Source organism: Caloenas nicobarica, chromosome 16, assembly GCF_036013445.1.
Source record: "Caloenas nicobarica isolate bCalNic1 chromosome 16, bCalNic1.hap1, whole genome shotgun sequence".
NCBI classification, from domain to species: Eukaryota; Metazoa; Chordata; class Aves; order Columbiformes; family Columbidae; genus Caloenas; species Caloenas nicobarica.
The window spans coordinates 11,383,579-11,405,799 of NC_088260.1; the positions used below are offsets into that span (position 1 = coordinate 11,383,579).

General features: G+C 60.2%; 3 protein-coding genes across 3 annotated transcripts; 2 read left to right on the forward strand and 1 right to left on the reverse strand.

Moving 5' to 3' along the window:
• Nucleotides 1-35: 35 nt before the first annotated feature.
• Nucleotides 36-4,420, forward strand: PLBD2 (phospholipase B domain containing 2). The gene is made up of 12 exons (XM_065646292.1): nt 36-238; nt 444-537; nt 633-791; nt 1,216-1,316; nt 1,708-1,922; nt 2,001-2,095; nt 2,169-2,329; nt 2,456-2,551; nt 3,186-3,257; nt 3,380-3,532; nt 3,676-3,838; nt 3,944-4,420. The coding sequence occupies exons 1-12, from the start codon at nt 36-38 to the stop codon at nt 4,109-4,111; spliced, it is 1,680 nt and encodes a 559-aa protein (XP_065502364.1). The 3' UTR covers nt 4,112-4,420.
• A 1,713-nt stretch (nt 4,421-6,133) lies between these two features.
• SDSL (serine dehydratase like) lies at nt 6,134-10,437 on the forward strand. The gene is made up of 8 exons (XM_065646496.1): nt 6,134-6,300; nt 7,063-7,231; nt 7,318-7,357; nt 7,448-7,587; nt 7,878-7,966; nt 8,072-8,299; nt 8,413-8,537; nt 8,666-10,437. The coding sequence occupies exons 2-8, from the start codon at nt 7,082-7,084 to the stop codon at nt 8,860-8,862; spliced, it is 969 nt and encodes a 322-aa protein (XP_065502568.1). The 5' UTR covers nt 6,134-6,300; nt 7,063-7,081; the 3' UTR covers nt 8,863-10,437.
• A 2,364-nt stretch (nt 10,438-12,801) lies between these two features.
• LHX5 (LIM homeobox 5) lies at nt 12,802-19,617 on the reverse strand. The gene is made up of 5 exons (XM_065646656.1): nt 19,445-19,617; nt 17,437-17,660; nt 15,973-16,250; nt 14,462-14,627; nt 12,802-13,169 (listed from the first exon to the last, which is right to left on the reverse strand). The coding sequence occupies exons 1-5, from the start codon at nt 19,615-19,617 to the stop codon at nt 12,802-12,804; spliced, it is 1,209 nt and encodes a 402-aa protein (XP_065502728.1).
• Nucleotides 19,618-22,221: the final 2,604 nt, after the last annotated feature.

Below are 22,221 nucleotides of genomic sequence, written 5' to 3' on the forward strand. Positions count from 1 at the left end.
GCGCGGCCACCTTCTCGCCCCGCCCCGTCCCCGCCATGGCGGCGCTGCGGGCGCTGCTGGGGGCAGCGCTGGTGGCCGCCCTGCCCGGGCCCCCCGCGGCCGGGGCAGCCCCCGGCCCGCCGCCCCGCAACGTCTCCGTGGTGCTGGAGCCCGGCTCGGGGCGGCTCCGCGTCCTGCCCGGCCGCCACCCCGCCGCCGTCGCCTGGGCCAGCCTGGACGATCGCATCCCCACCGTCGGGTAGGGACGGGACGGGCTGCCCCGGGCGAGGGGGAACGGACCGGGCCGGGCCGGGGGCTCGCACGGAGCCGAGCGGGGAACGGGGCGCTGGGGGCGGCCTCGGGGGAGCCGCCGTGGGTGGGGCGCCCCGACCCCGTCATATCCGTGTTCCCCCCCCCCGTGTCCGTGACCCTTCCGTGGCCATGACACCCCCGTGTCCCCCCAGCTGGGCGTTCCTGGAGGTGACCACCAACGCCTCGTACAATGACAGCCTGCAGGCTTACGCCGCCGGGCTGGCCGAAGCCGCCGTCTCCGAGCAGGTAACAGGGTGACCCCTGCGAAACTGGGGTCCCGAGGGCTGCGATGTGGTCCCTCCCATCTGCCCTGGCTGACCCCTGCCGTGTCCCCCCCCCAGCTGATGTACATGCACTGGATGAACACCATGGTGGGCTACTGCGGCCCCTTCAAGTACGAGAGCGAGTACTGCGAGAAGCTGCGGGGGTACCTGGAGGCCAACCTGGGCTGGATGGAGGAGCAGATGGCGAAGGGGGAGGACCCCGAGTACTGGCACCAGGTGAGAATGGGGCACCCCCACCCAGGTAAACCCCCACTGCAGCCCCCGGCGCTAATTGGGGCTTTAATCAAGAGGAGGAGACAGGGCAGCGAGGGGTGCCTGTGGTCCTGGCTGGGCTCTAAGTGGGATGATGGGGTCAGGATCCTCCTCCCCTGGGTGAGCAGAGGCAATTTGTGATGTTCTACCCGCCTGGAGCCTCATATGTCTCTGTTGGGGTGCACAGGGGGTGGCTCGGTCCCCCTTGGCCACCGGTGCTGAGTCACAGCCCCGCTGTCAGCAGCACTTGTCCCCGTGTCTCCTGCATCTGCAGCAGCGCTGGGATCTGCTGCATCCCCCAGGAGAAGGGGGAAGCCCGTCGCCCCGAAATCCCTCGCCCCTGTTCCCCGCAGGAGCCGGGTGCCAGCTCTGTCCCCTGTCCCCGCAGGTGCGGCTGGCCCTGCTGCAGCTGAAGGGGCTGGAGGACAACTACAATGGGCGCCTGGACTTCCCCCGGGGCAGGTTCACCCTGACGCCCTTCGGCTTTCTGTAAGCTCCTGCTCAGAGGTGACGGGGGGGTGTTCACCCCAGAGGATGGGGTGCTGCTGGGAGGGCTGTGGGCACAATTCCTGGGTGACCAGGGACACCGAGGTCTGCTGCACGTCCCCTTCACCCTCCTTCTCTAGCCACTTGTCTTCTGCTGCTGGGGCAGGATGCAGCCAAGGCAGGTTCTGGGTGCCTCCTAGGCCCACTGCAGCCCCCTGCCTCAGTTTCCCCACTGCTGTGCTCACCTTTTCCTCTCTGCTCAGGCTGCTGGGCTGCCAGGATGGGATGGAGAAACACCCCGCAGCCCAGACAGACGGACAGAGAGCTCTGAGCCAGCGCGGCTCCTGGGCCGGGGTGTCCTTCACCTGATACCCCATGTCTTGCATCCCCCCAGCCTGCTGCAGTTGGGGGGTGACCTGGAGGACCTGGAGTCTGCCCTGAACCGCTCCTCCCCACGGCGCGTCCTGGGCTCAGGCTCCTGCTCTGCCCTCCTCAAGCTGCTGCCGGGCCACCGGGACCTGCTGGTGGCCCACGACACCTGGGCCTCCTACCAGTCCATGCTGCGCATCATCAAGAAGTACACGCTGCCCTTCCGCGCCTCGGCCGGTGGTGCGTGAGCTGGGCTGGGGGGGCTGCTGCCCACACCCCCCTTCTGATGCTCCCCTGATTTTGTATCCCCCCCTCCAGGCAATTCTCAGATCCCTGGCAACACCCAGGTGTTTTCCTCCTACCCTGGTACCATCTTCTCCGGGGATGACTTCTATATCCTCAGCAGCGGGTTGGTGAGTGGGGGCTGGTCCTGGGGAACCCCTCCCCAGCCCCGCTGTCCCCTCCCCATCGCTCCCCTCCCCACAGGTAGCGCTGGAAACCACCATCGGGAACAACAACCCGGCACGGTGGAAGTACCTGGACCCACGGGGCAGCGTCCTGGAGTGGCTGAGGAACATCGTGGCCAACCGCCTGGCCCGCAGCGGTCCCGAGTGGGCCACTGTCTTCCGACGGTTCAACAGCGGCACGTGAGTGGGGCGGGATGGGGTGCGCGAGCCGCCCCCCGGCTGTCATGGGAATGGGGGATCGGGTGGACGGATGCTCGCCCAGCAGCGGGGATGTCCCCAGGATGCTGTCCCCCTTCTCCGCGCCAGGTACAACAACCAGTGGATGGTGGTGGACTATAACGCCTTCACGCCGGGGAGAGCCAGCCCGCCAGCGGGCGTGCTGACCGTGCTGGAGCAGATCCCGTGAGTGTCCCCTTCCTCCCTGAGCTCCAGATCACGTCTCTTCTCCCATCCCCATGGGTTCGGGGAAGGCCCGAGGGTCCCATCTGCCCTGGCCCAACAGGTGGGAGTTGGGTGATGGGGATGAGTTGGCCGAGGGGACACCTCGCTCTCTACAACTGCCTGAAAGGAGGTTGGAGCCAGGGGGGGTCGGTCACTTCTCCCAAGTAACAAGTGACAGGGCAAGAGGAAATGATGTCAAGTTGCGCCAGGGGAGGTTGAGGTTGGATCTTGGGAACAGTTTCTTCCCCAAAGGGCTGTGGGGCATTGGAACAGGCTGCCCAGGGCAGTGCTGGAGTCACCATCCCTGGAGGGTTGGACAGACGGAGATGAGGTTCTCAGGGACACGGGGTAGTGCCAGGGGTGGGGGAGTGGTTGGACTTGGTGATCTTGAGGGGCTTTTCCAATCAAAATGGTTCTATGATTCTATAAGGGCTCTCCGTGGATGCTTGTATGGAGGTGATAGGCGCCCAGCGCCCCTTTCTGGGATGAGAACCCAGCAGCAGGGACCCCCGGCAGGGCTGCCCCCCTTCCCAGCATATTTCCCCCTCATCCCCACTGGATTTTTGCTCTGACCGATGCTCTTCTCCCGGTGCAGGGGCCTGGTGATGGCTGCCGATCGCACGGAGCTGCTGTACCAACAGGGCTACTGGGCCAGCTACAACCTGCCGTGAGCTCCGTCCAGCCTCGTCCCACCCCACTGCTGCTCCAGAAAGGGGGGGCAGCTGACACTGGCCTTGCCCCCCGCCGTTGGGTGCTGACTCGCTGGGTTTCGCCCCTCTGTCACCCCAGGTACTTCGAGGAGATCTTCAACGCCAGTGGGACCCCAGAGCTGGTGAAGAAATACGGCGACTGGTTCACCTATGACAAGAACCCGCGCGCCCAGATCTTCCGCCGGAACCAGACGCTGGTCCGTGACCTGGACTCCATGGTCCGCCTGATGAGGTGGGTGCTGGGGACCCCCAAAACCTGGGTGTCCCCCACACACCCTCAAGGATCTGCAACCCTCACGGGTGACCTCTTCGTCATTATAAATTTTATGTATTTTTTTTTTCCCCACTTTCACCACTCTCATGGCCACTTTGCAGGTCCAACAACTACCTGCACGACCCGCTGTCGCGGTGCAAGGGCTGCGACCCACCCCAGAACGCCGAGAACGCCATATCTGCCCGCTCCGACCTCAACCCCCCCAATGGCACCTACCCCTTCCCCGCCCTGCGCCAGCGCTGCCACGGCGGCACCGACATGAAGGTGGGGGCTCGGGGGAGCTGGGGTCCCCTCTTTGGGGGGGCATGTGCTGCCCTTTCCCCATGTGGACTCACCACCTGTTTTTTTTTCTTCCCCCCCCAACCCCAGGTCACCTCCTGGGGCATGGCCCCCACCTTCGGGCTGGTGGCCGCCAGCGGCCCCGCCTGGGATGACGTCCCCCCGTTCCGCTGGAGCACGTCCCCGTGCAGCGCCCTGCTGCACATGGGACACCCCGACCTCTGGACCTTCCCCCCCATCAAGGTCCACTGGGACTGAGCGGGCTGAACCCGTCCATCCATCTGTCCGCCGGCGTCTGTCCTGCGTGGGGGTCCCGTCTGGAGGAGCAGCGCTACCTGGTCTCCCCACGGGCCTGGCTTGGGGTGCAAGGGGGTGTCCTCTGCCCCCCTGGGTCGCTCTGCTTCTGCCACATCCCTGTGGTGCCAGCCGTGCTGTGTGAGGGGCTGTGTGCCCCCCCCGGCCTGGGGCTGGAGCCTGGTTTGGGGGGGCTCTTCCCAGAAAAGTGGGGGGTCCTGGGAGGCTGGGGCTCGCCCGTGGGGCAGAGGAGGGGAGTGAGCTGGTTTGGTTGGGACAAATAAAGCAGTTTGTGTGCTGTGCTTTGCCTTCTGCCAAGATACTCGGGTGCCTTGAATCAGGGTTGGGCTCTACGCAGCGATCTCCCCCCCGCCCCCAAATTAAGGGGGTGCCCCAGTGGGAGGATGTGCAGCCAGGCTGGGCTCTTTTTGGGGTGCAGGCTGCTGAGGTTTCTCTGCTGCTGCATCAGGCTGGGTACCCGGCATGGAGCAGAGCTGCTGCAATGGGGGGACCTCGCTGGAGTGGTGGTCCCACTGTTCACCCCTCAGGATGGGGTGACCATCCTCATCCCTTTTGTCTTGCCCTCTTCTGCCACCTGTGTCCCCCCCAGCGCCAAAACCCCCGTTGCAAAATCCTCTTAGAGCAGCTCCCTTGATCCGCTCTGCCTCGTTAGGAATAACGAGGTCATTACTAGGGGATTAATGAGCTGGTGCTTGGCAGTGCTTTGAAGGCACCAGGTTCCCACCAGGGGCTGGGGGGCTACTAGGGGGCCTGGGGGTTGCACGGGGTCGGGTTGCAGAAGGGGCTGGGCTGTTGGGGTGCTGGCACCCCCAAAGTTGGGATGGGTGCTCTGCAGAGGGCAGGGTGGCCAAAACCTGCTGGGGTGGGTGCTGGGGGGATGAGGGGCTTGTGGGTGAGTGGCAGAGTCTGTGTCCCCATGGTGCAGTGGCTCCTGGGGCAGGAGGTGCTGCTCAGGTGGTCTCTGTGCCTCAGTTTCCCCAGGTAGGAGGAGGTCACTGCCACCAAGTGACAGGGCAGTGAGACGGGGCAAGCACATTGATGCCGAGGACAGGCCACACTGGAAATGCAGCAGCGACTGTGTTGTTTCTTCCTTTCTGTTTTTTAAGTTTTCTTAAAAGTGAAACCATACACAGAAGTGGATAAATATCACCCCAGCTGCTGTAGCTGAGGCTGTGTCACCCAGGGACCCTGGCCAGGGGATGTCACCCAGTGACAGCCTGGCACTGCTTCTCCCAGGGCAGGGACAGAGCCAAAGCGGGGACAGGGAGGGGATGCAGGGTGAAAAGGGACCCTTGAGTCCCCCAGGGCAGAGCTGAGATGTGGTGCCGCCACTGAGGGGTTCCCAAGCCTCCTCCCTGTGAGCGGTGCGGGGGTCCTTGCACCCCTTCCCCAGCACCTGCCACCAAAGGTCCCCAGGATCCATCCCCAGGGAAGCATTTGCAGCCCCCCTGCGCCATTGGGGGGTCTCTCCGTGGGCCCCCGGGGGAGCTGGAGCTCATGTCCCTCCCCCGACTTGGTGCCCTCTGCTTCATCATCCCCCACATTTCCAGCCCAAGATGTCCCAAAAGCGACATGGCCCAGTGCAACCACTGTCTGCACGCAGCATTGACCCTGCCGATGCTGTGTGCTGTTCACTCTGAAGCCTAATGATGGCGCAAGCAGCAGGGAGTTAGTTATTTCCTTGCCACTGAGGGCCAGCTCCATCAGGGACAGAGCTGCCCTGGAGCTCCCTCCCTGCTCCGTGACTGTCACCAGGGGTGCTCTCGGGGGGACTTTGCAGCACCCATTGGGTCAGGGAACTGAAATACTGTATTCCGGTATGTGTTTTGCCGCTGTCCGCCTGGCAGCGGGACAGAGCTGGGCAGAGCGGGGGGTTCCCAGTGCAGCCCGCTTGGCTGTGTCCTGCATGTGCCAGCTCGTGTGTAGTGACCCCCCGTTGGGACCCCCATGGAGCCGCCATGGAGGGGGTTGGGACTAAACTTTGTGCAAAAGCCGCCTCTGCTTCCAGATGTTGGACCCAGGGACAGAGAAACCCTCCGTGGTTGCAGGACGAGGAGCCAGGCTCAGATCTTACTCTGTCCCACCTTCCTCCTCCTCGCTCGCGGTGACAGCGCCAGCCCCTCTGTGCAGAGGTAGGGCACGCGTGGGGGGACCTTTACTCTGGGCAGTGTCACTAGTGCTGGGGTGACAAGAAGGGGTCCCAGGCTGTCCTGGAGGAAAGGAGGGGCTCTGCCTGCTTTGCTTGGGGACCTCCGCGTGCTGCTGGACCCCCAAAGTCCCTTGGGATCTGCCTCTTCTCATCCCGTCTCCTGGGCACGCAAAGGCCACTGGGCTGTTTGGCTGCAGGGGACACACGTGGCCGTCCCTGCCCAGGACACCCGGCACCGTGCCCGGGCTGCGCTCAGCGCTCGAGGCACCAATCCAGCCCCGCGGCTGGAAAAACCTGCCCAGCACTGAGTAAACAGCCGGGCCCAGGGCAATTTTTAACCCCTGGGGACAAGGGGACACCGGCACAGCCCCTTCAACGTCACCTGTCCCTCTGCCCTCCTCCAAACTTGGCTGTGGATGAGGAGTCGGGACACGCAGTGAGGCTCCGTGGGACACCAGGTAAATCCCGCTGTGGGGTGGCCCTGGGACAGAGTCTGCGGGAAACACCTGGGGACACTGGGAGCTTGGGGACCAGGAGGAGGGGGTGGCCCACCTTGTCCCGGTGCTCTGGCAGGGGGCGCCCATTGCTGCACCCCAGGGTTCGGTGCTGCTGCATCCCAGAGCCAGCAGGGGACACTGGGGACAGCCCTGTCCCTCCAGAGAGGCTCCTGCACCCCGTACGGAGCCCGGGCTGGCAGTTGGGCTGCAGGGGAGCAACTGGTGGCCCCTCAACCTCTCCCGGGCAGAGCACCCATCACCCTAGCCATGGACAAGAAGCCCTTCCACATCGTGTCACCCCTCCTGGAGAGCCTGTCCCTGTCCAGAGCGGGGGGCACCAGAGTCTACATGAAGCTGGAGAACATCCAGCCCACGGGCTCCTTCAAGATCCGGGGCATCGGCCACCTCTGCCAGGAGGTGAGTGTGGGCACGGCATGGGCAGTGGTGGGGACACGGCGGGGGGACACAGCCATCCCCATCGCTCCTTCTCTCCTGCCTTTCAGGTTGCCAGGAGGGGCTGCCGCGGCTTCGTTTGCTCCTCAGGTAATTGGGTCCCAAGCTGGGATGGGGGGACGCTCATGAGTAATGTGGGGGGGGACACACAAGCCCTGCCTGATCCCCCGCTTTCCACAGGCGGCAATGCGGGTCTGGCGGCAGCGTACGCGGCCAAGAAGCTGGGGCTGCCGATCACCGTCGTGGTCCCCAGCACAACCGGCCCTGGCACCGTGCGCAAGCTGGAGGAGCTGGGGGCAGAGGTGGAGGTGTCCGGCCAGGTACCCCCACATCAGCCCCCTAAAAATGGGGTCTGGGGGGGGGCAGAGGGGGCTGATCCTGAGCTCAGCCTGCTGGGTGATGCCAGGGATGTGCATGACAAACCCCATCCCGAAATGTCCCCCTCCTGGGTCACCTGCACCCCAGCATGACAGTGGGGTCACCATGGGGACCCCAAACCTCAACCCTGTGTCAGTTTCTGGTGTCAACCAGCCCCATGGTGACAAGGGACCCATTTATGGGCTGTGAGGGCTGGATGTGGCTCCCACTGAGCCCCCATTGTCCCCTCCAGGTGTGGGATGATGCCAACAGGAGAGCCCTGGAGCTGGCGGAGACCAAGGGCTGGGTCAGCATCCACCCCTTCGACCACCCACTGCTGTGGTGAGTGCTGCCAGGGCTCAGCTCCTGCCCCAGCCCCCTCCCGAATGAGATCTGGGCTGGCTCGGAGTGCCCCGAGTTGCATCCTCCTACCCCCCTCGCCCGCAGGCAGGGTCACGCCAGCCTGGTCCAGGAGCTGAAGGACTCGCTGGACACCAAGCCGGCCGCCATCGTGCTGGCGGTGGGCGGGGGGGGGCTGCTGGCGGGGGTGGTGGCCGGCCTGCACCAGGTGGGCTGGCAGGACGTCCCCATCGTCGCCGCTGAGACCTGGGGGGCTCACAGCTTCCACGCGGCGCTGGCGGCCGGCCGGCTCGTCACCCTGCCCGACATCACCAGGTGAGCCGGGCTCTGCGGGAATGGCCACACATGCAACGAGCTGGCGGGTCTCAGCCCAGCTCACCGAAGGGTCCTGGGATCGCCCTGCCCACCTTCCTCCCCTCCTGTCGCAGCGTGGCCAAATGCCTGGGAGCCAAGACGGTGTCAGCGAGGGCACTGGAGTGTGCCCAGGAGTGCCAGATCATCTCCCAGGTGGTGGAGGACACGGAGGCTGTGCGAGCCGTGGAGCAGTTCCTGGGTGCGCAGGGGCCATGGGCGGTGACAGGGACACCACCAGGGCTTGGGAGAGGCCTGGGGGTCAGGGTGCTGCGGGGACCCTGGCTCCGCAGGTGGCTCAGCTTGTCCCCCTCGCTCTTGTCCCTGCAGATGACGAGCGGATGCTGGTGCAGCCGGCGTGCGGGGCCGCCCTGGCCCTGCTCTACACGGGGCGGCTGCAGCAGCTGCAGCGCGAGGGGCGGCTGCGGGCCCCCCTGGGCTCCGTGGTGGTGGTGGTGGTCTGCGGCGGGGGCGGCATCCAGGCGGCCCAGCTGCGGGCCCTGAAGAGCCAGCTGGGGCTCGAGTGATGCCCATCCGGAGGAAGAGGATGCGACGGAGCCCTGCCAGCACCCTTGGCTCACTTTCCTTCCAAAATAACCCAAATAAAGCCCCGCTGCCTGGCAGATGTGGGGCCGGACTCCTCCCGTAGCCTTCACCTCAGCATCCACGTAGGGATGGGGAAACTGAGGCACGGGGGGTGGACAATACCGGGGCTCGCTGCAGGCAGGGATGGAGCGGAGACCCTGCCTGTCCGACGGCAGGACCAGGGTACACACACCCGCACCCTCCTCCACATCGCCCAGCCCTCCGTGTCCCTCCTTCCCTCCCCTGCTCCTCCCCAGGCTGTTTGAACTGCAGCTCCCCACCTCAATTAGCAAGCGCTCCCTCTCTGACTAATTACTTTGCTACTGTCTTTATGCATTATTATTCTAATGATTATTAATTATTACAATCGTCTCCTGTTCCTGTCGTGCTGGCTGCGGTCAGAAGAGAACAACGCACACGTGCACCCGTTTGTTACGGTGATTTATTGGCGAAACTCCCTAGCGTGTTTAACACCCACCGGCTCCAAGGTGCACAGGCATGTGCGTGATTTTGTGTGCATCCCATCCTGGAGATCCCAAGATCCCCTTTTTTTGCCCCCACCCCACTCTTTTTCCCATTCCCCCTTTTCCCCCAGGCTTTCCTCTTTTCCCCCATTCCCACTCCCTAGTGCTGCATTCGTTTTTAGCCCTTTGCTATTGCACCTCCCATGGTTTTTTGTGTTCCCCCAACAACATTTCTCCCCTTTTCTTCCTCCCACCCCTGGGCAATGCGGGGTCTTGCTCCTGTTGGGGGTCCCTGGCCCGAGCATCACCCGGTGACGTTGAGCAGGGTGACAAACCTTCTCCTGCCCCAAAACTCTTCTCAGCCTCCTCCCCTTTGGAGCAGAGGGGGCTCAGCCCCCGGATCACAGACATTCCCCCCAAAGCCCTGTCCCCTGGCCAGCCAGGGACCCGGCTGCCACCCTCCGCAAACCTCCTCCCTGCCTTCAGCCCTTTTTCCCTCTCCCCCCCAAAAAACCCCACTGGCCAGAGCAGCCCCCCAGATGCTTCTTGGAGGCCAAAACCCCCATAAATCAAAACTCTGCTGCTCCATCGTGAGCAATATCTTATGTAAAAAAGTGTTTCCAGGGAGCACCGAAGGCTGGAGAATCCTATTACGAGGCACACTATTAATTATCAGGAGTCAACCCAACCTACTCCGGCCATTTTTTATCCCAGGTCCAAAACCTGATTACTTTCCACCTTCTGCAGACCTTCCTCTTCTGAAAAAAATAGAAAGGAAAAAGGTCAGAAAAAAAAAAATAGCATTGATATTTGCCCAACAGCTTTTGAAAAGAAGTTTATTCCCAGGATTGATGTTGCTCTGTAGCTGGAGACAGGCTGAGTCCTGGGTGCTGGTGCTTTCCTGGGACTGTTGGGGTGATGGGGACCCCGAGTCTGTGATAGGGACCCCAGTCTGGGTTGTGGTGCTGGACCCTGACCCTGGTTGTGATGGGGACCCCAAACCTGGTTGCAGTTAAGGGCTGGGATTACCAACGGGCTGAACCCTCTGTATATAATAATGACTATAACAATTATATGTCAATGTTATTATATAATAATAAAAATTATAATAATTAATAATAGCCTGTCTTCACCCACTGAATAACCTTGTGCTCCATTTTGTAACACTCAAAATGATGCTGGGAGGGAGTTATTTAATGACACGTTGCCCTGTCCTTATAAGAAGCCTCCGTTACCTGATAACACCAACAGCCTGGAACAGGTGGAGCAGAAGGGACCAGCTGGCTTCATTCCTGCCTCAGTTTCCCCATCTGTTAAAAGGGGAGAAGGAGCTTTTCTTTGTGGATGGTGGGAGTTCAGTATCTTTGTGATGGTCCCAACTTCTGGCTGAGGGATTCCTTGGGGCTTGGCTTGTTTGCCACCCTGTTATTAATACCGGTAATGGTATAGGAAGGATAAATTCCACCACTTGGCTGAACAGAGAAAATATGCAGAGAAGTGGCTGGCTTTTCATAAATCATCAGTGCTCCATGCTACAACCAAGCCAGGACTTAAAATTCAGGTCAGGAGAGAGGGACTCTCGTAAGCCAGCGAGGGAAGGTAATTTATTCTGTTTATATCTTTTTACTGCAAGACAAGATTGGGGGGGGTGGGGGGTGGAACTCTGCCATGATTTTGCATTTTAAATATTAGTTCAGAGCTGCAGCCTGCCTTGGACTTTATTTATTTTTGTATCCCAGAAAACAAGAGAGGGAAAGCAGGAGGGGGGGTGGTTTGGAGTGCTGGGGGGGGGATACCCCCCTCCTGCCTGCCCTCGGTGCCCCTCTGGGGCAGATGGAGCAAAAGCTGCTGGTGTTTTTCATGGACCCCCCCACACCTTGGTGTGTCCCCCCCCAGCAGCCCTGCTGACCCCCCACACTCTGGGGGGGCCTCTGGGCTGCCCTGGGAGGGGGTCTTGGGGGGTCCACACAATTCCCTCCCCCACCAGGAGAAAGAAATGAGGCACTGGCCTGGCTGCTGTGGAGGAAGGTGCTGAGCTGGGGAATGTGCCCCCCCGCCCAGTGCCAAAGAGCTGAGGTGATGGGGGGGTCTGAGGTACCAGGTGGGTGATGCAGCAGCATCACCTTGCCCAGGGGCCGTGATACCCATTGCACCCAGGGGGTGACAGGGGCTGTGCCCCCAGACCCCGTGCAGAGGTGAGGGACAGTGGGGGAGCAGGGCAGCCCTGCCAGCATCTCATGGTCTTGTCTTAAAAAAAATAAAAAGAAAATAAAATGAAAGGGACCAGGTGACTGAACAGTAGGCAACTAAAAGGTTTTTTATTCACATTGAACAACAAGAGCCATTCACACTAACAGCCTCTGCAAGAGGCAGCGGGGACGGGAAACCCACGACGCTTTCAGAAAACAACTTTTTTTTTCTTTGCTTTTCCATTCTCCTTCCTTTCCCCCCCTCCCCCGCCTTCTATGCTCTCGCCCCCCCTCCCTTGCACCACCCCCTTCTCACCTTCAAAATAGAAAAATTCGGAGCCTCCGATGACTAAAGTACAATAAATAATCAGTAAACACAAAAACATACTTTATTTGTTTCTCCTTTATACAAAATAAAGAAACTAGAAGCAAAAACTATAATACATCCTTAAACTGGCGGAGCCTCCGGGAAGTGTTGGGGTGGGACTCAGTGTCGAGGCTCAGGCTTAATTTCTGCTGTTGTGGTGGTTGGGTTTGTTCTGGTTTTTTGTTTTGTTTTTTTTAATTTATTTTTTTCCTGTTTCTGCCTCTTTCTGGTGTCTTTTCTACCACGTGGGAGCCCAATCTCAGCCAGTCACTGGAGCAGCCCTGGGCCTGGCCCCCTCAACGCCCCCTGCTACCCATCACCAAAACCCGGGTCCAAAACCACCTTCTCCTTGGGGATAAAATGGGAACAACAAAACCAAGGGCAGAGGAGCGGCTGGGGGGGGGTTATTCCTGCTATTCCCCATTCCCCCCCTGCCATGACATGTAAGGAATAATTTAAAAGTATGCTAATTAGCAGAGGGGAGCCCTGCCCCAGCGCCCCCCTCCCCAGGTGCCATGGGGGCGGTGGGACCCGTGTCCAGGCGAGTTCAGCTTTGGTCCAAGGTGGTGGTCCCGACGCCGGTGTGGGGGGTTCTTCGGGGCTGGGTGCCGTTTATTGTCCCCCCCATAATGTTGGGGTGAAGGTGCCGGGAGAGGGAGGTAGCGGGGTGGCCCCAAGGTCCCGAGGGGAGTTGTGCAGTGATGGGGAGGGATGCAGGGATGCGTTTTGGCATCAGAGGGGAGTCTTTATCCGGTGATGGTGGTGTGATGCGCCCTGCTCCAGTGTGGGGGGGACACGCGTGGGCTGGGGGAAAGTGGGGGTGTTTTCCCCCCCACAGGCTCACGCGTGCCCGTGCCAGACCTACCAAACCGCCGCCTCGCTGAGCTCCGGGTTGGGGTGCGAGAGAGCCCCGCTGTAGCCGCTATTGCTGGACATGGAGAAGGGGGGGCTGGGCCCTCCGCTGAAAACCTCCCCCGGAATGGGGTGTAGCGAACCGGTCATCCCCGGCTCGGGGCTGGGGGTGTCGGGATGTGAGATCATATCCGTGTACCTTTGGTTTTCTGAGGAGTGGTGTCCGCTTAGGGGAGGCTCCAAAGGTCCCAGGGGTGTGGAGCCGGGTCCTGAGTTCTGAAGGTAGCTGGAGTCGGCTGGGGACTGGGCTTGGGAGGGCGGCCCGTGGGGGAAAAAGTCATAGTTGCCTCCCGGCCCATAGTAGTCACCTTGGTAATCTGGAGGAGAAAAGAATGGAGCTGGTCCCCCTGAGCCAAAAACCTTCCAAATATCCCACTGTGCCCCATACCCAGCCCTGTCCTCCCCCCTGGAGCGGCGTGGCTGCCCCCTCTGAAATACTCTGCCGGGTCCTGGGGTGCAAGGCCCAAAGTGTCAGCTGCAAATTTGAGGCCAGAAAGAGAAATAAGCCTGTTCTAAGGGCTGCAGTGCTCACTCCCCTCTCCCTGCCTGGCCTGGAGAGAGGGAAGGGATAGAGATGGGCAAAGAGCCTGCGGCTGGGGGAATGAGGGACAGAATTTAATTCTTAGTTAACGGGGGTGAGAAAAAAAGATATATGTATATATATATATATATATACACACACACATATAAAAAGGACTGGGAAAGTGCATATAAAGGAAATGAGGGAAAAGATGTATAAAGGGAATGGGAAATATGTATATGTATATAGGGAATGGGAAAAATATATATGTATATAGGGAATGGGAAAAATATATATATAGGGGGAATGGGGGAAAATACATATATATAAAGGGAATGGGAAAAAAATATATGAAATGGAGAAAATATATATAATGGGGAAATATATATATATAAAGGGGAAAATATATTTCTATTTAGCAGCCTGGAAGGTATCCAGAAACCGACTGCAGGACAGCAAGGTGTGCATAGAAAGCCCCTTTCCGGAGGGAAGGCTTTGAAAACGCAGCTTATGGGGGGGCTCAGCACGGAGTGGGGGGAGAGGGGGGGCGGCGGGGCCGCCCCGCTGCGCACATCCCGGCCCGGTGGGGCGGCGCGGGGGGCGGCCCGGCGGCGCTGACCTTCCATATGCTGCGGGCCCGGGCGGTAATTGGAACAAACGCGGCTTGAAAGGGGCACAAAAGCCCCGCAGCTGGGGCTTTGTTGGCGGGAGAGGGGCCGCCGCCCCCGCAGTGGCCGGCGGGGGAGCGTGTGTTTATGTGTGTGTGCGTGCGTGGACGCGTCCGCGTGTACAAACGGTGCCGCGCGTCTGCAGGGGGGTAAGCACACGCGTGTGCGTGTGGATGCGCATCTGTGCGCGGGGGTGTGTGTTGCGCAGCTGTGGGTGCACACGCGTGGGGGTGTGGGCGCAGATGCTTCGGTGTGAGTGGAGTGGGCCGGGATGCTGCAACAGCCGCGGGCACTGTCCCTTCACCGTCCCCTCGGGGCCCGAGCAAGGAGGAAGGAAAAAAACGGGGGGGAACAAAGGGAAAGGCGAAGATGGGTTGCAGGGAGGGTGGACGCGACTGGGTCCCCGCGGCCGGTCCCTCACCTCCGTAGTAGGTGTAGGGCGTGGAGCCGAGCATCTCGGAGTCATCGAGGCGGCCGCCGAGGGGCCGCATCCTGCGGGGGCTGCGGAAGAAGGCGTGCCGGCGGGCCCCCAGCGCGCTCAGCTGCTTCATCCGCCGCTCCTTGGACCGACGGTTCTGGAACCAAACCTGCGGGCGAGCTGGGGTCAGCACCCACCGGGGACACGGGGACCTCCCTCCCTCAAAGTGTGGCTAGGGAAAGGGATGGAAATATTGCACCTGCTTGCAGGGGGGAGGATTCTCTCACTCCTGCTGCCAATAGCCCCAAAAGGTGCGTTGAGAGGATGTGGGGGACACATACCAAATAATGTGGCTTATTAAAATCCTGGTCCCCCGGCTGCACCCACCTGTGCGCATCCTCAGCCTATCTGTCCCTATGAGGCAGCCAGAAAATGCAGGAGGGAGAATTTTCCCCTGAATGGAGGAAGAAGGGAGGAAAAGAGGGAAGGAAAAGGAGGGGAGGAACTCTGGATCGTGGCAGAAGTAGGCAGAAAGCAGGGAGCAGGGAGATGAGCACTTGCTGTGGCGGGCAGGGAGTCAGAAGAAAAGCCGGACAGTGGGGACAAAGATAAAAGGGAAGGGGAAGACGTGTCCGCTTCTCTATGGAGCATTGCCTCGTTCAAACCACACAGCCTCAGCCCACGCACACCTTTCCCTCGGCTTGGTGGGGTGTCTGGATTATTGCCTCGCTTTCCCCCGTGTCCCCCAGAGTTGGGGCAGCTCGGGGGAATGAGAATATCACGCTGCTCCAGGGACTTCTGCTCCCCTCTGCCGGGAGCCGGGATGCTCACAGCTCCGCTACCAGCAAAGCTGGAGAGTCCTCCCCTATTAATGCTTCTATTAGAGCACATTAATCCCTACATTTCCGCAGGGATTTTCTTCATGGGGGCAGTGCGGTAAGAAATTCCGGGCTGCCTGCAGAGCGCAATGGTTTCTCCTTGTTTTCACAGGGCCAGAGCATCCATCTCCCAGGCGCAGCGGGGATCCTGCTGCAGCCCAGGTGAGGCAGCCGAGGAGCATGGCTGGCTCACATTTTGGCTCTGGGTTTCATCTCTTCTCATGGGGTCAGTATATTAAAGCACAGGGTGGGAGGTCCCCACTAACTCTCAGGAGCGTGGGGTGGGTGCAGGTCTGGGTCCGAGGTGCCGCTGGCAGGGGACAGATGGCGTTTGCATGTCCCTGTTTCCCCAGATTGTGGGACCAGCCTCCACATCCCAGCCCCTCCCCAGCACCTGGGGGAGACCGTCACAGCCTTGAACCATCTGTGCTGCCACCAGCACCCCTTCTCCTCCCCACCCCACGCGGGTCCTTTCCCTGTTTCTGCCCTCCGCTGGAGGAAATCGCCTCATGAAGCTCTGATGTCACAGGAACCGCGGTCTGCAGCGGGAATGACGTCACTGGCTAGCACCATGACATCACGCTGTCAGGTGGGGAGGGCTGTGGCGGGATGGGAGGTGAGCTGGGGTTGTCCTACCTGGATGACTCTCATGTTGAGGCCGGTCTCCTGGGCCAGCTGCTCTCGGATGTGGCGAGTGGGTTTGGGGGTGGCGGCGAAGGCAGCTTTGAGGGTCTCCAGTTGCTTGGCTTTAATGGTGGTGCGGGGCCCCCTCCGCTTGGTGCCCGAGTTCTGCTCCTCGTTCTCGTTGTTGGTGGTCTCCTTGTCTGAGGAGGTCGAGTTGTCCGTCTCCTTGGTGTCGTCCTGCATGGGGTCCTGGAGATCCGGGGACAAACTCCTGTCTGTACATGAGGACACTGTAAAGGAGACCCAGAGAGGAAAGGGGGAGTGGATGACTCAGGGGAGAGATCAGCCCTCCATTCCTCTGCCCTCCCCAGCCCACTCGGCCTGGCTGCTTTCCAGGAGAGGGGTTGGAGGGTGCTGGGGAGCAGCAAGCGACACAGATCATCTCTGTCCCCCCCGCTACCCCTAAAACATCATTCACCCGGCATCACACAGAAGTCCAGGCAAGCATCACCCGATCCGCCCCCCCGCACATCGTGTCATGCTGGCTGGAGAGGAGCTGGGGAGGGGGCGATCCCCCATGCCCACCGCAGCCCCCGGTGCTCCCCCTCTCCCCCTCTGCGCCTTTCACACCGGGAAGTGGGATGCGCCACTGGGAAAAATTCAACCGGTCCCTGTCGGGATTTGCGGGGGGCAGTCTCCATCACTGCCTTGAGCCTGGCTCACCCCCCCGCCCCAGCCACCCTCCCCTCGGGGACCCTAATGCCAGCACCGCCCCCAAGGCCAAGCTCTACTCGCCTCGCTCACAGCAGCGGCCCCACTGACTGGCGTGGCAGGATCCGGCCCCGGGTGCTGGACGGAGAGAGAGCCCACGGAAGGGGGTGAGCACGGGCGCCCGACATGGCGGGGGCAGCAGGAGTGGGCCTGATCCTGCTGTCCTGACGCAGAGACAGCTTCCAAGGAAGTCAAATGGGAGCTTTGCCTCTGGGTGAAAGGAGGCGAAGGATCAGGCCCATGGCGCGGGGGGACCAGATGTACTCGCAGGGGGGGCTCCGGGGCGTGGGGGGCTCCGCGGGTGGGGCTCCTGGTTCCACACCATCCTGTATCCCCGCTGCCGTAGGGGCTGCGCTCGGGGCAGGAGCTGGGGGGTGCAGAACGATGCTGCAGGGCTGCACCTGGGCCGCCGCTCTTCCCACGCGTGTCCGCGTCCCGCGTGGGGGGTGTGTGCGTGTCACAGAGGCTTCCGCCCAATTCGAAGGCTTTCACCCCGAATCCCTCCCTCTCCCCGCGGATTAACGGAGGGCCGGGCTGGCTGCGGGGTACAGCACCTCGCAAAGCAAAACCTCCTTCCCAGCCCGGCGGGAGGTACCGGCAGCATCACGGCAGCCGCCTGCTCCTGCCCGCTCCTGCCTGCTCCTGCCCGCACCAGCGGCAGGGAGCCGGCCCCGCGGGGCGTGCGGCGGGCTGAGCCGCTCGTACCTGAGTTGAGGCTGCCTTCCTTCAAACTGGGAGAGTTCAAATAATCCTCTTTGCAAACAAATTTGTTTTCGTCGATGATATAGAGTTCCTCGCCCGTGGAGAGCTGCTTGTTGCAGACCATGCAGGTGAAACAGTTCAGGTGAAAGACTTTATTCCGGGCTTTGCGGACGAGGTCGCTGGGGGAGATGCCTTGGGAGCAGCCGGCGCATTTGGTACCAAACCTCCTGGAGAGGAGAAAGGCGAGAGCTGGGAGCCCCGGCGGCCACGGGCCCGTTTCTACTGATTCTCCCTCCCCAAAATCCCACCGTGGGAGCTCGATCCTGCAGCAACTCTCGCTGGGAGATTTAGGGGAAGCAGGAGATTTGCAACCTTTACCGCTTTTGGGGCGAGGAGGAGGAGGAGGAGGAGGAGGAAGAGAGCCTTCATCCCCGCGCAGCCCCGCTCGCAGGCGCAGGGTGGGCGGCGGAGAGAGCTCGGTTTTGGGGTGTCCCCACTTGGGACACACACTCACGAGCATCCTCGACTGGATTTGGCCCCAGAAGGGCCGAAGGAGAGGAGAAGGCGGCGGGGGTTCCCCTCCGCGCTCCGCAGGGGAGCAATTCGTTTCAGCCGGTGTCTCCCGGGCGAGGAACGGGGACTCGGCTCCATCGACAATCCCGGGGAAAAAACGGGGCTAGTTGTGGCCGGAGCGACGGAAAAAGGGAGCGGCGGGTGCGGGGGGCATCGCGCACCCAGAACAACAACGGGCGGCGGAGGAGGGAGCTCCGCTCCCCTGAGCATCCCGGGGTCCCCAGCCCGGAGCCGCCACCGTCCAGCTCTCCCAGAGGGGGGGTTTCCTGGTTGGAAGCAGCGCTTTGAAAATCTCCGATTTTCCTTCCCTTCGCTGGAGGCAGAACGTTTTATTGGTTTTTGTTTTTTTTTTTTTCCCCAGGAGATACTTCTCCCCGTCCTCCCCCCCCACTTTAAAAATAGGAAAAGAAACCAGGGAATCCGAATCGGCTGGAAACGATCTCCTCAAGGAAAAAAACCAAAACACAAACAACGACAAACAAAACCCCACCCAAACAAAACCAAAACAACAAAAAACCCCAAACCAAAACAACAGAACCCACAAGAAAATAACAACAACAAAAAAACCCCGCACACGAAAAACCAAAACCACAAAACAAACAAACAAAAACCCCTACCCAAACAAAAACCCACAAAACCCTAAACTCCTTTAAACCCCCAAACAAACAAAAAACCTCCTCGCACCAAAAAATATCCCCGAAACTAGGAAGCCGGGGCTGCCGCTGCCGGCTCCCCGAGGGGTGCGGGGACTGCCTGGCCCTGGGGTGCCCACGCAGCGTCCCCTCTTTTTCTCCTCCGGTCGCGGCAAAACTTCTGCCTCCCTCGCTGCTCCCGGCGACGTTGATGTAGTGAGGGCATTAGGAGTCATAAGTCATCGCCCCCCCTTCCCGTCCCGGCCCCTAATTTTCTCATCGGCCCCTTATCGCAGTCATTAGAGGCGTTTAAGGAGCTGCGGAGCGCAGGGCCCCGCCGGTTTGGGGCCGGGGGGAAGGTTTTGGCCACCGTCTTCACCGGGGCCTGTTGTCCCAGGAGTGGGGCGAGGACGCTGGCACCGCGATGCCCACCGGGGCCTGCCGCGACGGGGCGGGTGGCGGCACCGGCGGAGCGGGGCCCGGTGCCGGTGGAGGCAAGGTCATGGGGAGACTTGGGAGGGGGGGGCACAGCCTCGCCGCCCCCTTCTCGGGCTGCAGCAACGGTCGTAGCGCAGCCGCCGGGCCCCTCCCGGGGCTCCCCCGGCCCGGGTAACCGGTTCCCCGCCGGAGCGGTGGGGCAGGGCCAGTGCGGATCCTCGGCAGAGAGGGATGGGTGGGGTGGGGAAGCGGGGAGCCCCCCAGGTTCCCCCCCAAAAGCTCCAGGAGAGACCCCGGGGGCCGGGCGCAGTGTGAACCTCCGCACCCCCTCGTCTCTGTTCTCTGGGAGTCGCGGGGGGGGCACTCACCTGAAAAAGTCATTTTTGCAGTAGAGTTTGCCTTCCCTGGAGAAGCATTTCTCGGTCAGGTTGCACTTGCACTCGCAGCACTGGACGCATTTGATGTGCCATGCCCTGTCCAAGACGTTCAGCAGGAACCGGTCCAAAATCGGCCTCTCGCAGCCCGCACAATGCACCATCATAACCTCCGCCGGGGGATGGAGACGCGCACAGGAGAAGTCAGCCCCTCGCCGGCACACGGCGACGGCTCAAAAACGCAGGAAAAAAATTTAAATAATAAAATAAAAAATGTTTAAAAAATATAAAAGGTAATAAGGAAAAATTCAGGGGAGTGAAACGGAGCGGCTGTCAAGTTCTTCCCCCTCTTCTCTCTGGAGTCTCGGCGGCGGGAGGGAAAAAACGATGCCCACAAAAAAAAAAAAAAAAAAGAAAAAAAAAAAAAAGAAATCCAAACCACCCTCGAGAAATAATAATAAAAATAACAATTAAAAAAACCCAGTCCCCCCCCCGGGTCCCTCCGGAGCGCTCCGGGAGCCGGCGGAGCGGCGGCCGCGCTTCTGGCGGGCTCTGCGGCAGCGGGCGCGGCGGGAGGGGTGCATGAACCCCCCCCCTGCAGCCGGCAGCCCCGGTGCCTCGCTGTGCTCCGCCGCCGCCGCGCCGCCACTCTCATGCTGTCCCCATCGCCAGCTTTGTCCCCCGCCTTAGTAATTCGCGCATCCTTATTCAGATTTAGTGACGTGGGGGCTCGCGTCGCCCCGGCTGCGGCCAATCGGAGGCGGGTAACCATGGCAACCTCTTAATTTATAGCATATCTAAATTGGCTCCAGCCTTGTGCTTGGCACAGAGGGAAAAAAACAACGCGCCTCTATTGTTGAGGGTGGCTTGTACCTGTGCCGCCAAGTGAGTATGCACCTGGCTGGGGGGCCGGAGTGGGGGGACACGCTGCAAAAAAACTATGTTCCCACCAATTCTCCTTTTATTTTTACTGGTTTATTTTAAAGGGATGCTCGGGGAGGGTTTGGGGACGTCCCGAGTTGGGCTGCGGGAGAACATCACCTGGTTTGTGGGTTGGTTTATTTATTTTCTTTTTCTTTCTTTTTTTTTTTTTTTGGCACTAGGGAGAGAAATGCTTTTGTCTGGGAGAGCAACAAGCAGGAAAAGGGAGGGGGGGGTGGATTTTGGGGGGGCGAGGAGGGGGAGGGGGGCGCGGGGAGGGCCGGCTACTCCGCACAGCGCGGCGGGATGAAAAGTTCCCCCGGCAGCGCTGCCCCGAGGTATGCGGCCCCCTCGGCCCCCCGCCACCCCCGGCCTTTGTCCGACGGACCTGCCGCCTTCCCGCCCCTTCCCCGCTCCGCGCAACTCGCTGGCAGCCCCCGAGGGGAACGGGGGCGGCCTGGGGCTGGGGGCCCCGAGCGCTGCCCCCTCGGACACTGTTTTTTCTCTTTAATTCCAGGTGCGGCGGAGCTGGAAATCGCCGGCTAGCCGTGCGGGAGGGGACGGAGTGCAGGATTGGACCCGGCGCTTGGGGGTTATGAGGGGGACACGTTATTCTGTCTGGGGACGGGGGCCGCCGCTCCAGCCCTGGGGATCCTCGCCGCAGCGGCTGGGTCGGTGTGTGAGGCAGCCCCGCCGCCTCTCCCTTCGTTTCCCCGGGATTTGGGGAGGGGATGGGGAGGCCCTGGGGTCCGGCCGTGCGGGAAGGAGGAGGAAGGCGGCAGGGCAGGTAAAGGCCGGCCCTCCCTTCCCTTTCCCTGCTCGTTTCTCCAGCGAAAGGCTTTACATTTATAATTAGTATTTTTTTTTTTCTTTCCCGGGGTAGAAGGGCTCGGCCAAAGCCCTTTCGCGCCCGGCAGCCGCGGAACATTTGGATGCCGCTGCTGGCTCCGCACCGGGTCGCAGAAACGCTCCTGGTAGCAGGAAAAAAAAAACCAACAACAACAAATAAACCCCCAAACCAACCAAAAAAACCCAACAAATCAAACCCGCCGCAGTACAAGGGCATCGGCCATCGGCGAGGAAGTGGAGGCGGTTTTGTGTGCGCCCTTGGGTAGAGGTGTTTGTGAAAAGAGAGAGAATCGAAATAAGAAAATACAGAGAGAAGAGGGGATAAGAAAAGAGAGAGAAAGAAAAGGGAAATAAAGAGAGAAGGAACACAGAAAGAAAGAGAGAAAGTATGTGGAAAAAAGATAAACAGAGAAGGAAAAAGGAAAGGAGACAGAACGGGTGCGAGTGAGGAAAAATAAATTAAAGGAAACGAAAAAAAATGAAGGAAAGAACGAGAGATAGAAGGAAAACCGGAAGAAAAGGGAAGAAAAACTAAGAGAAGGAAAAAGGAAAGGAGAGAGAAAGGGTGCGAGTGAGAAAAAAGGAATTTAAGGAAACAAAAAAAAAGAAGGCAAGAGCTAGAGATAGAAGGAAAAAGGAAGAAAAACGAAGAAAAAATAAGAGAAGGAAAAAGGAAGAAAGAGGGAATAAAGGAACGAAAGAAAAAATAAATAAGCAGAAAGAAGGCAATAAAAAAAAGGAAAAAAAAGGAGAAAAGGAAGAGGAAAAATGAACAAGGAAATAAATAAAAAGAAAAGACGGCGAGAACGGGAAAGAAAGGAAACGAAAAAGACAGCGTGAAAGAAAAGCCTTAGAGAGAGCCAGCAAGGAAGAGGAGGGAGAAGAAAGAAAACAAAGAGAGAAGGATAAAAAGAAAAGGAAGAGAAATGGAAGGAAAGAAATAAAAAACCAATGAATTTAAAAGGACAGAAACGGGCAAGAAAGGCGAAGGCAAAGGACAG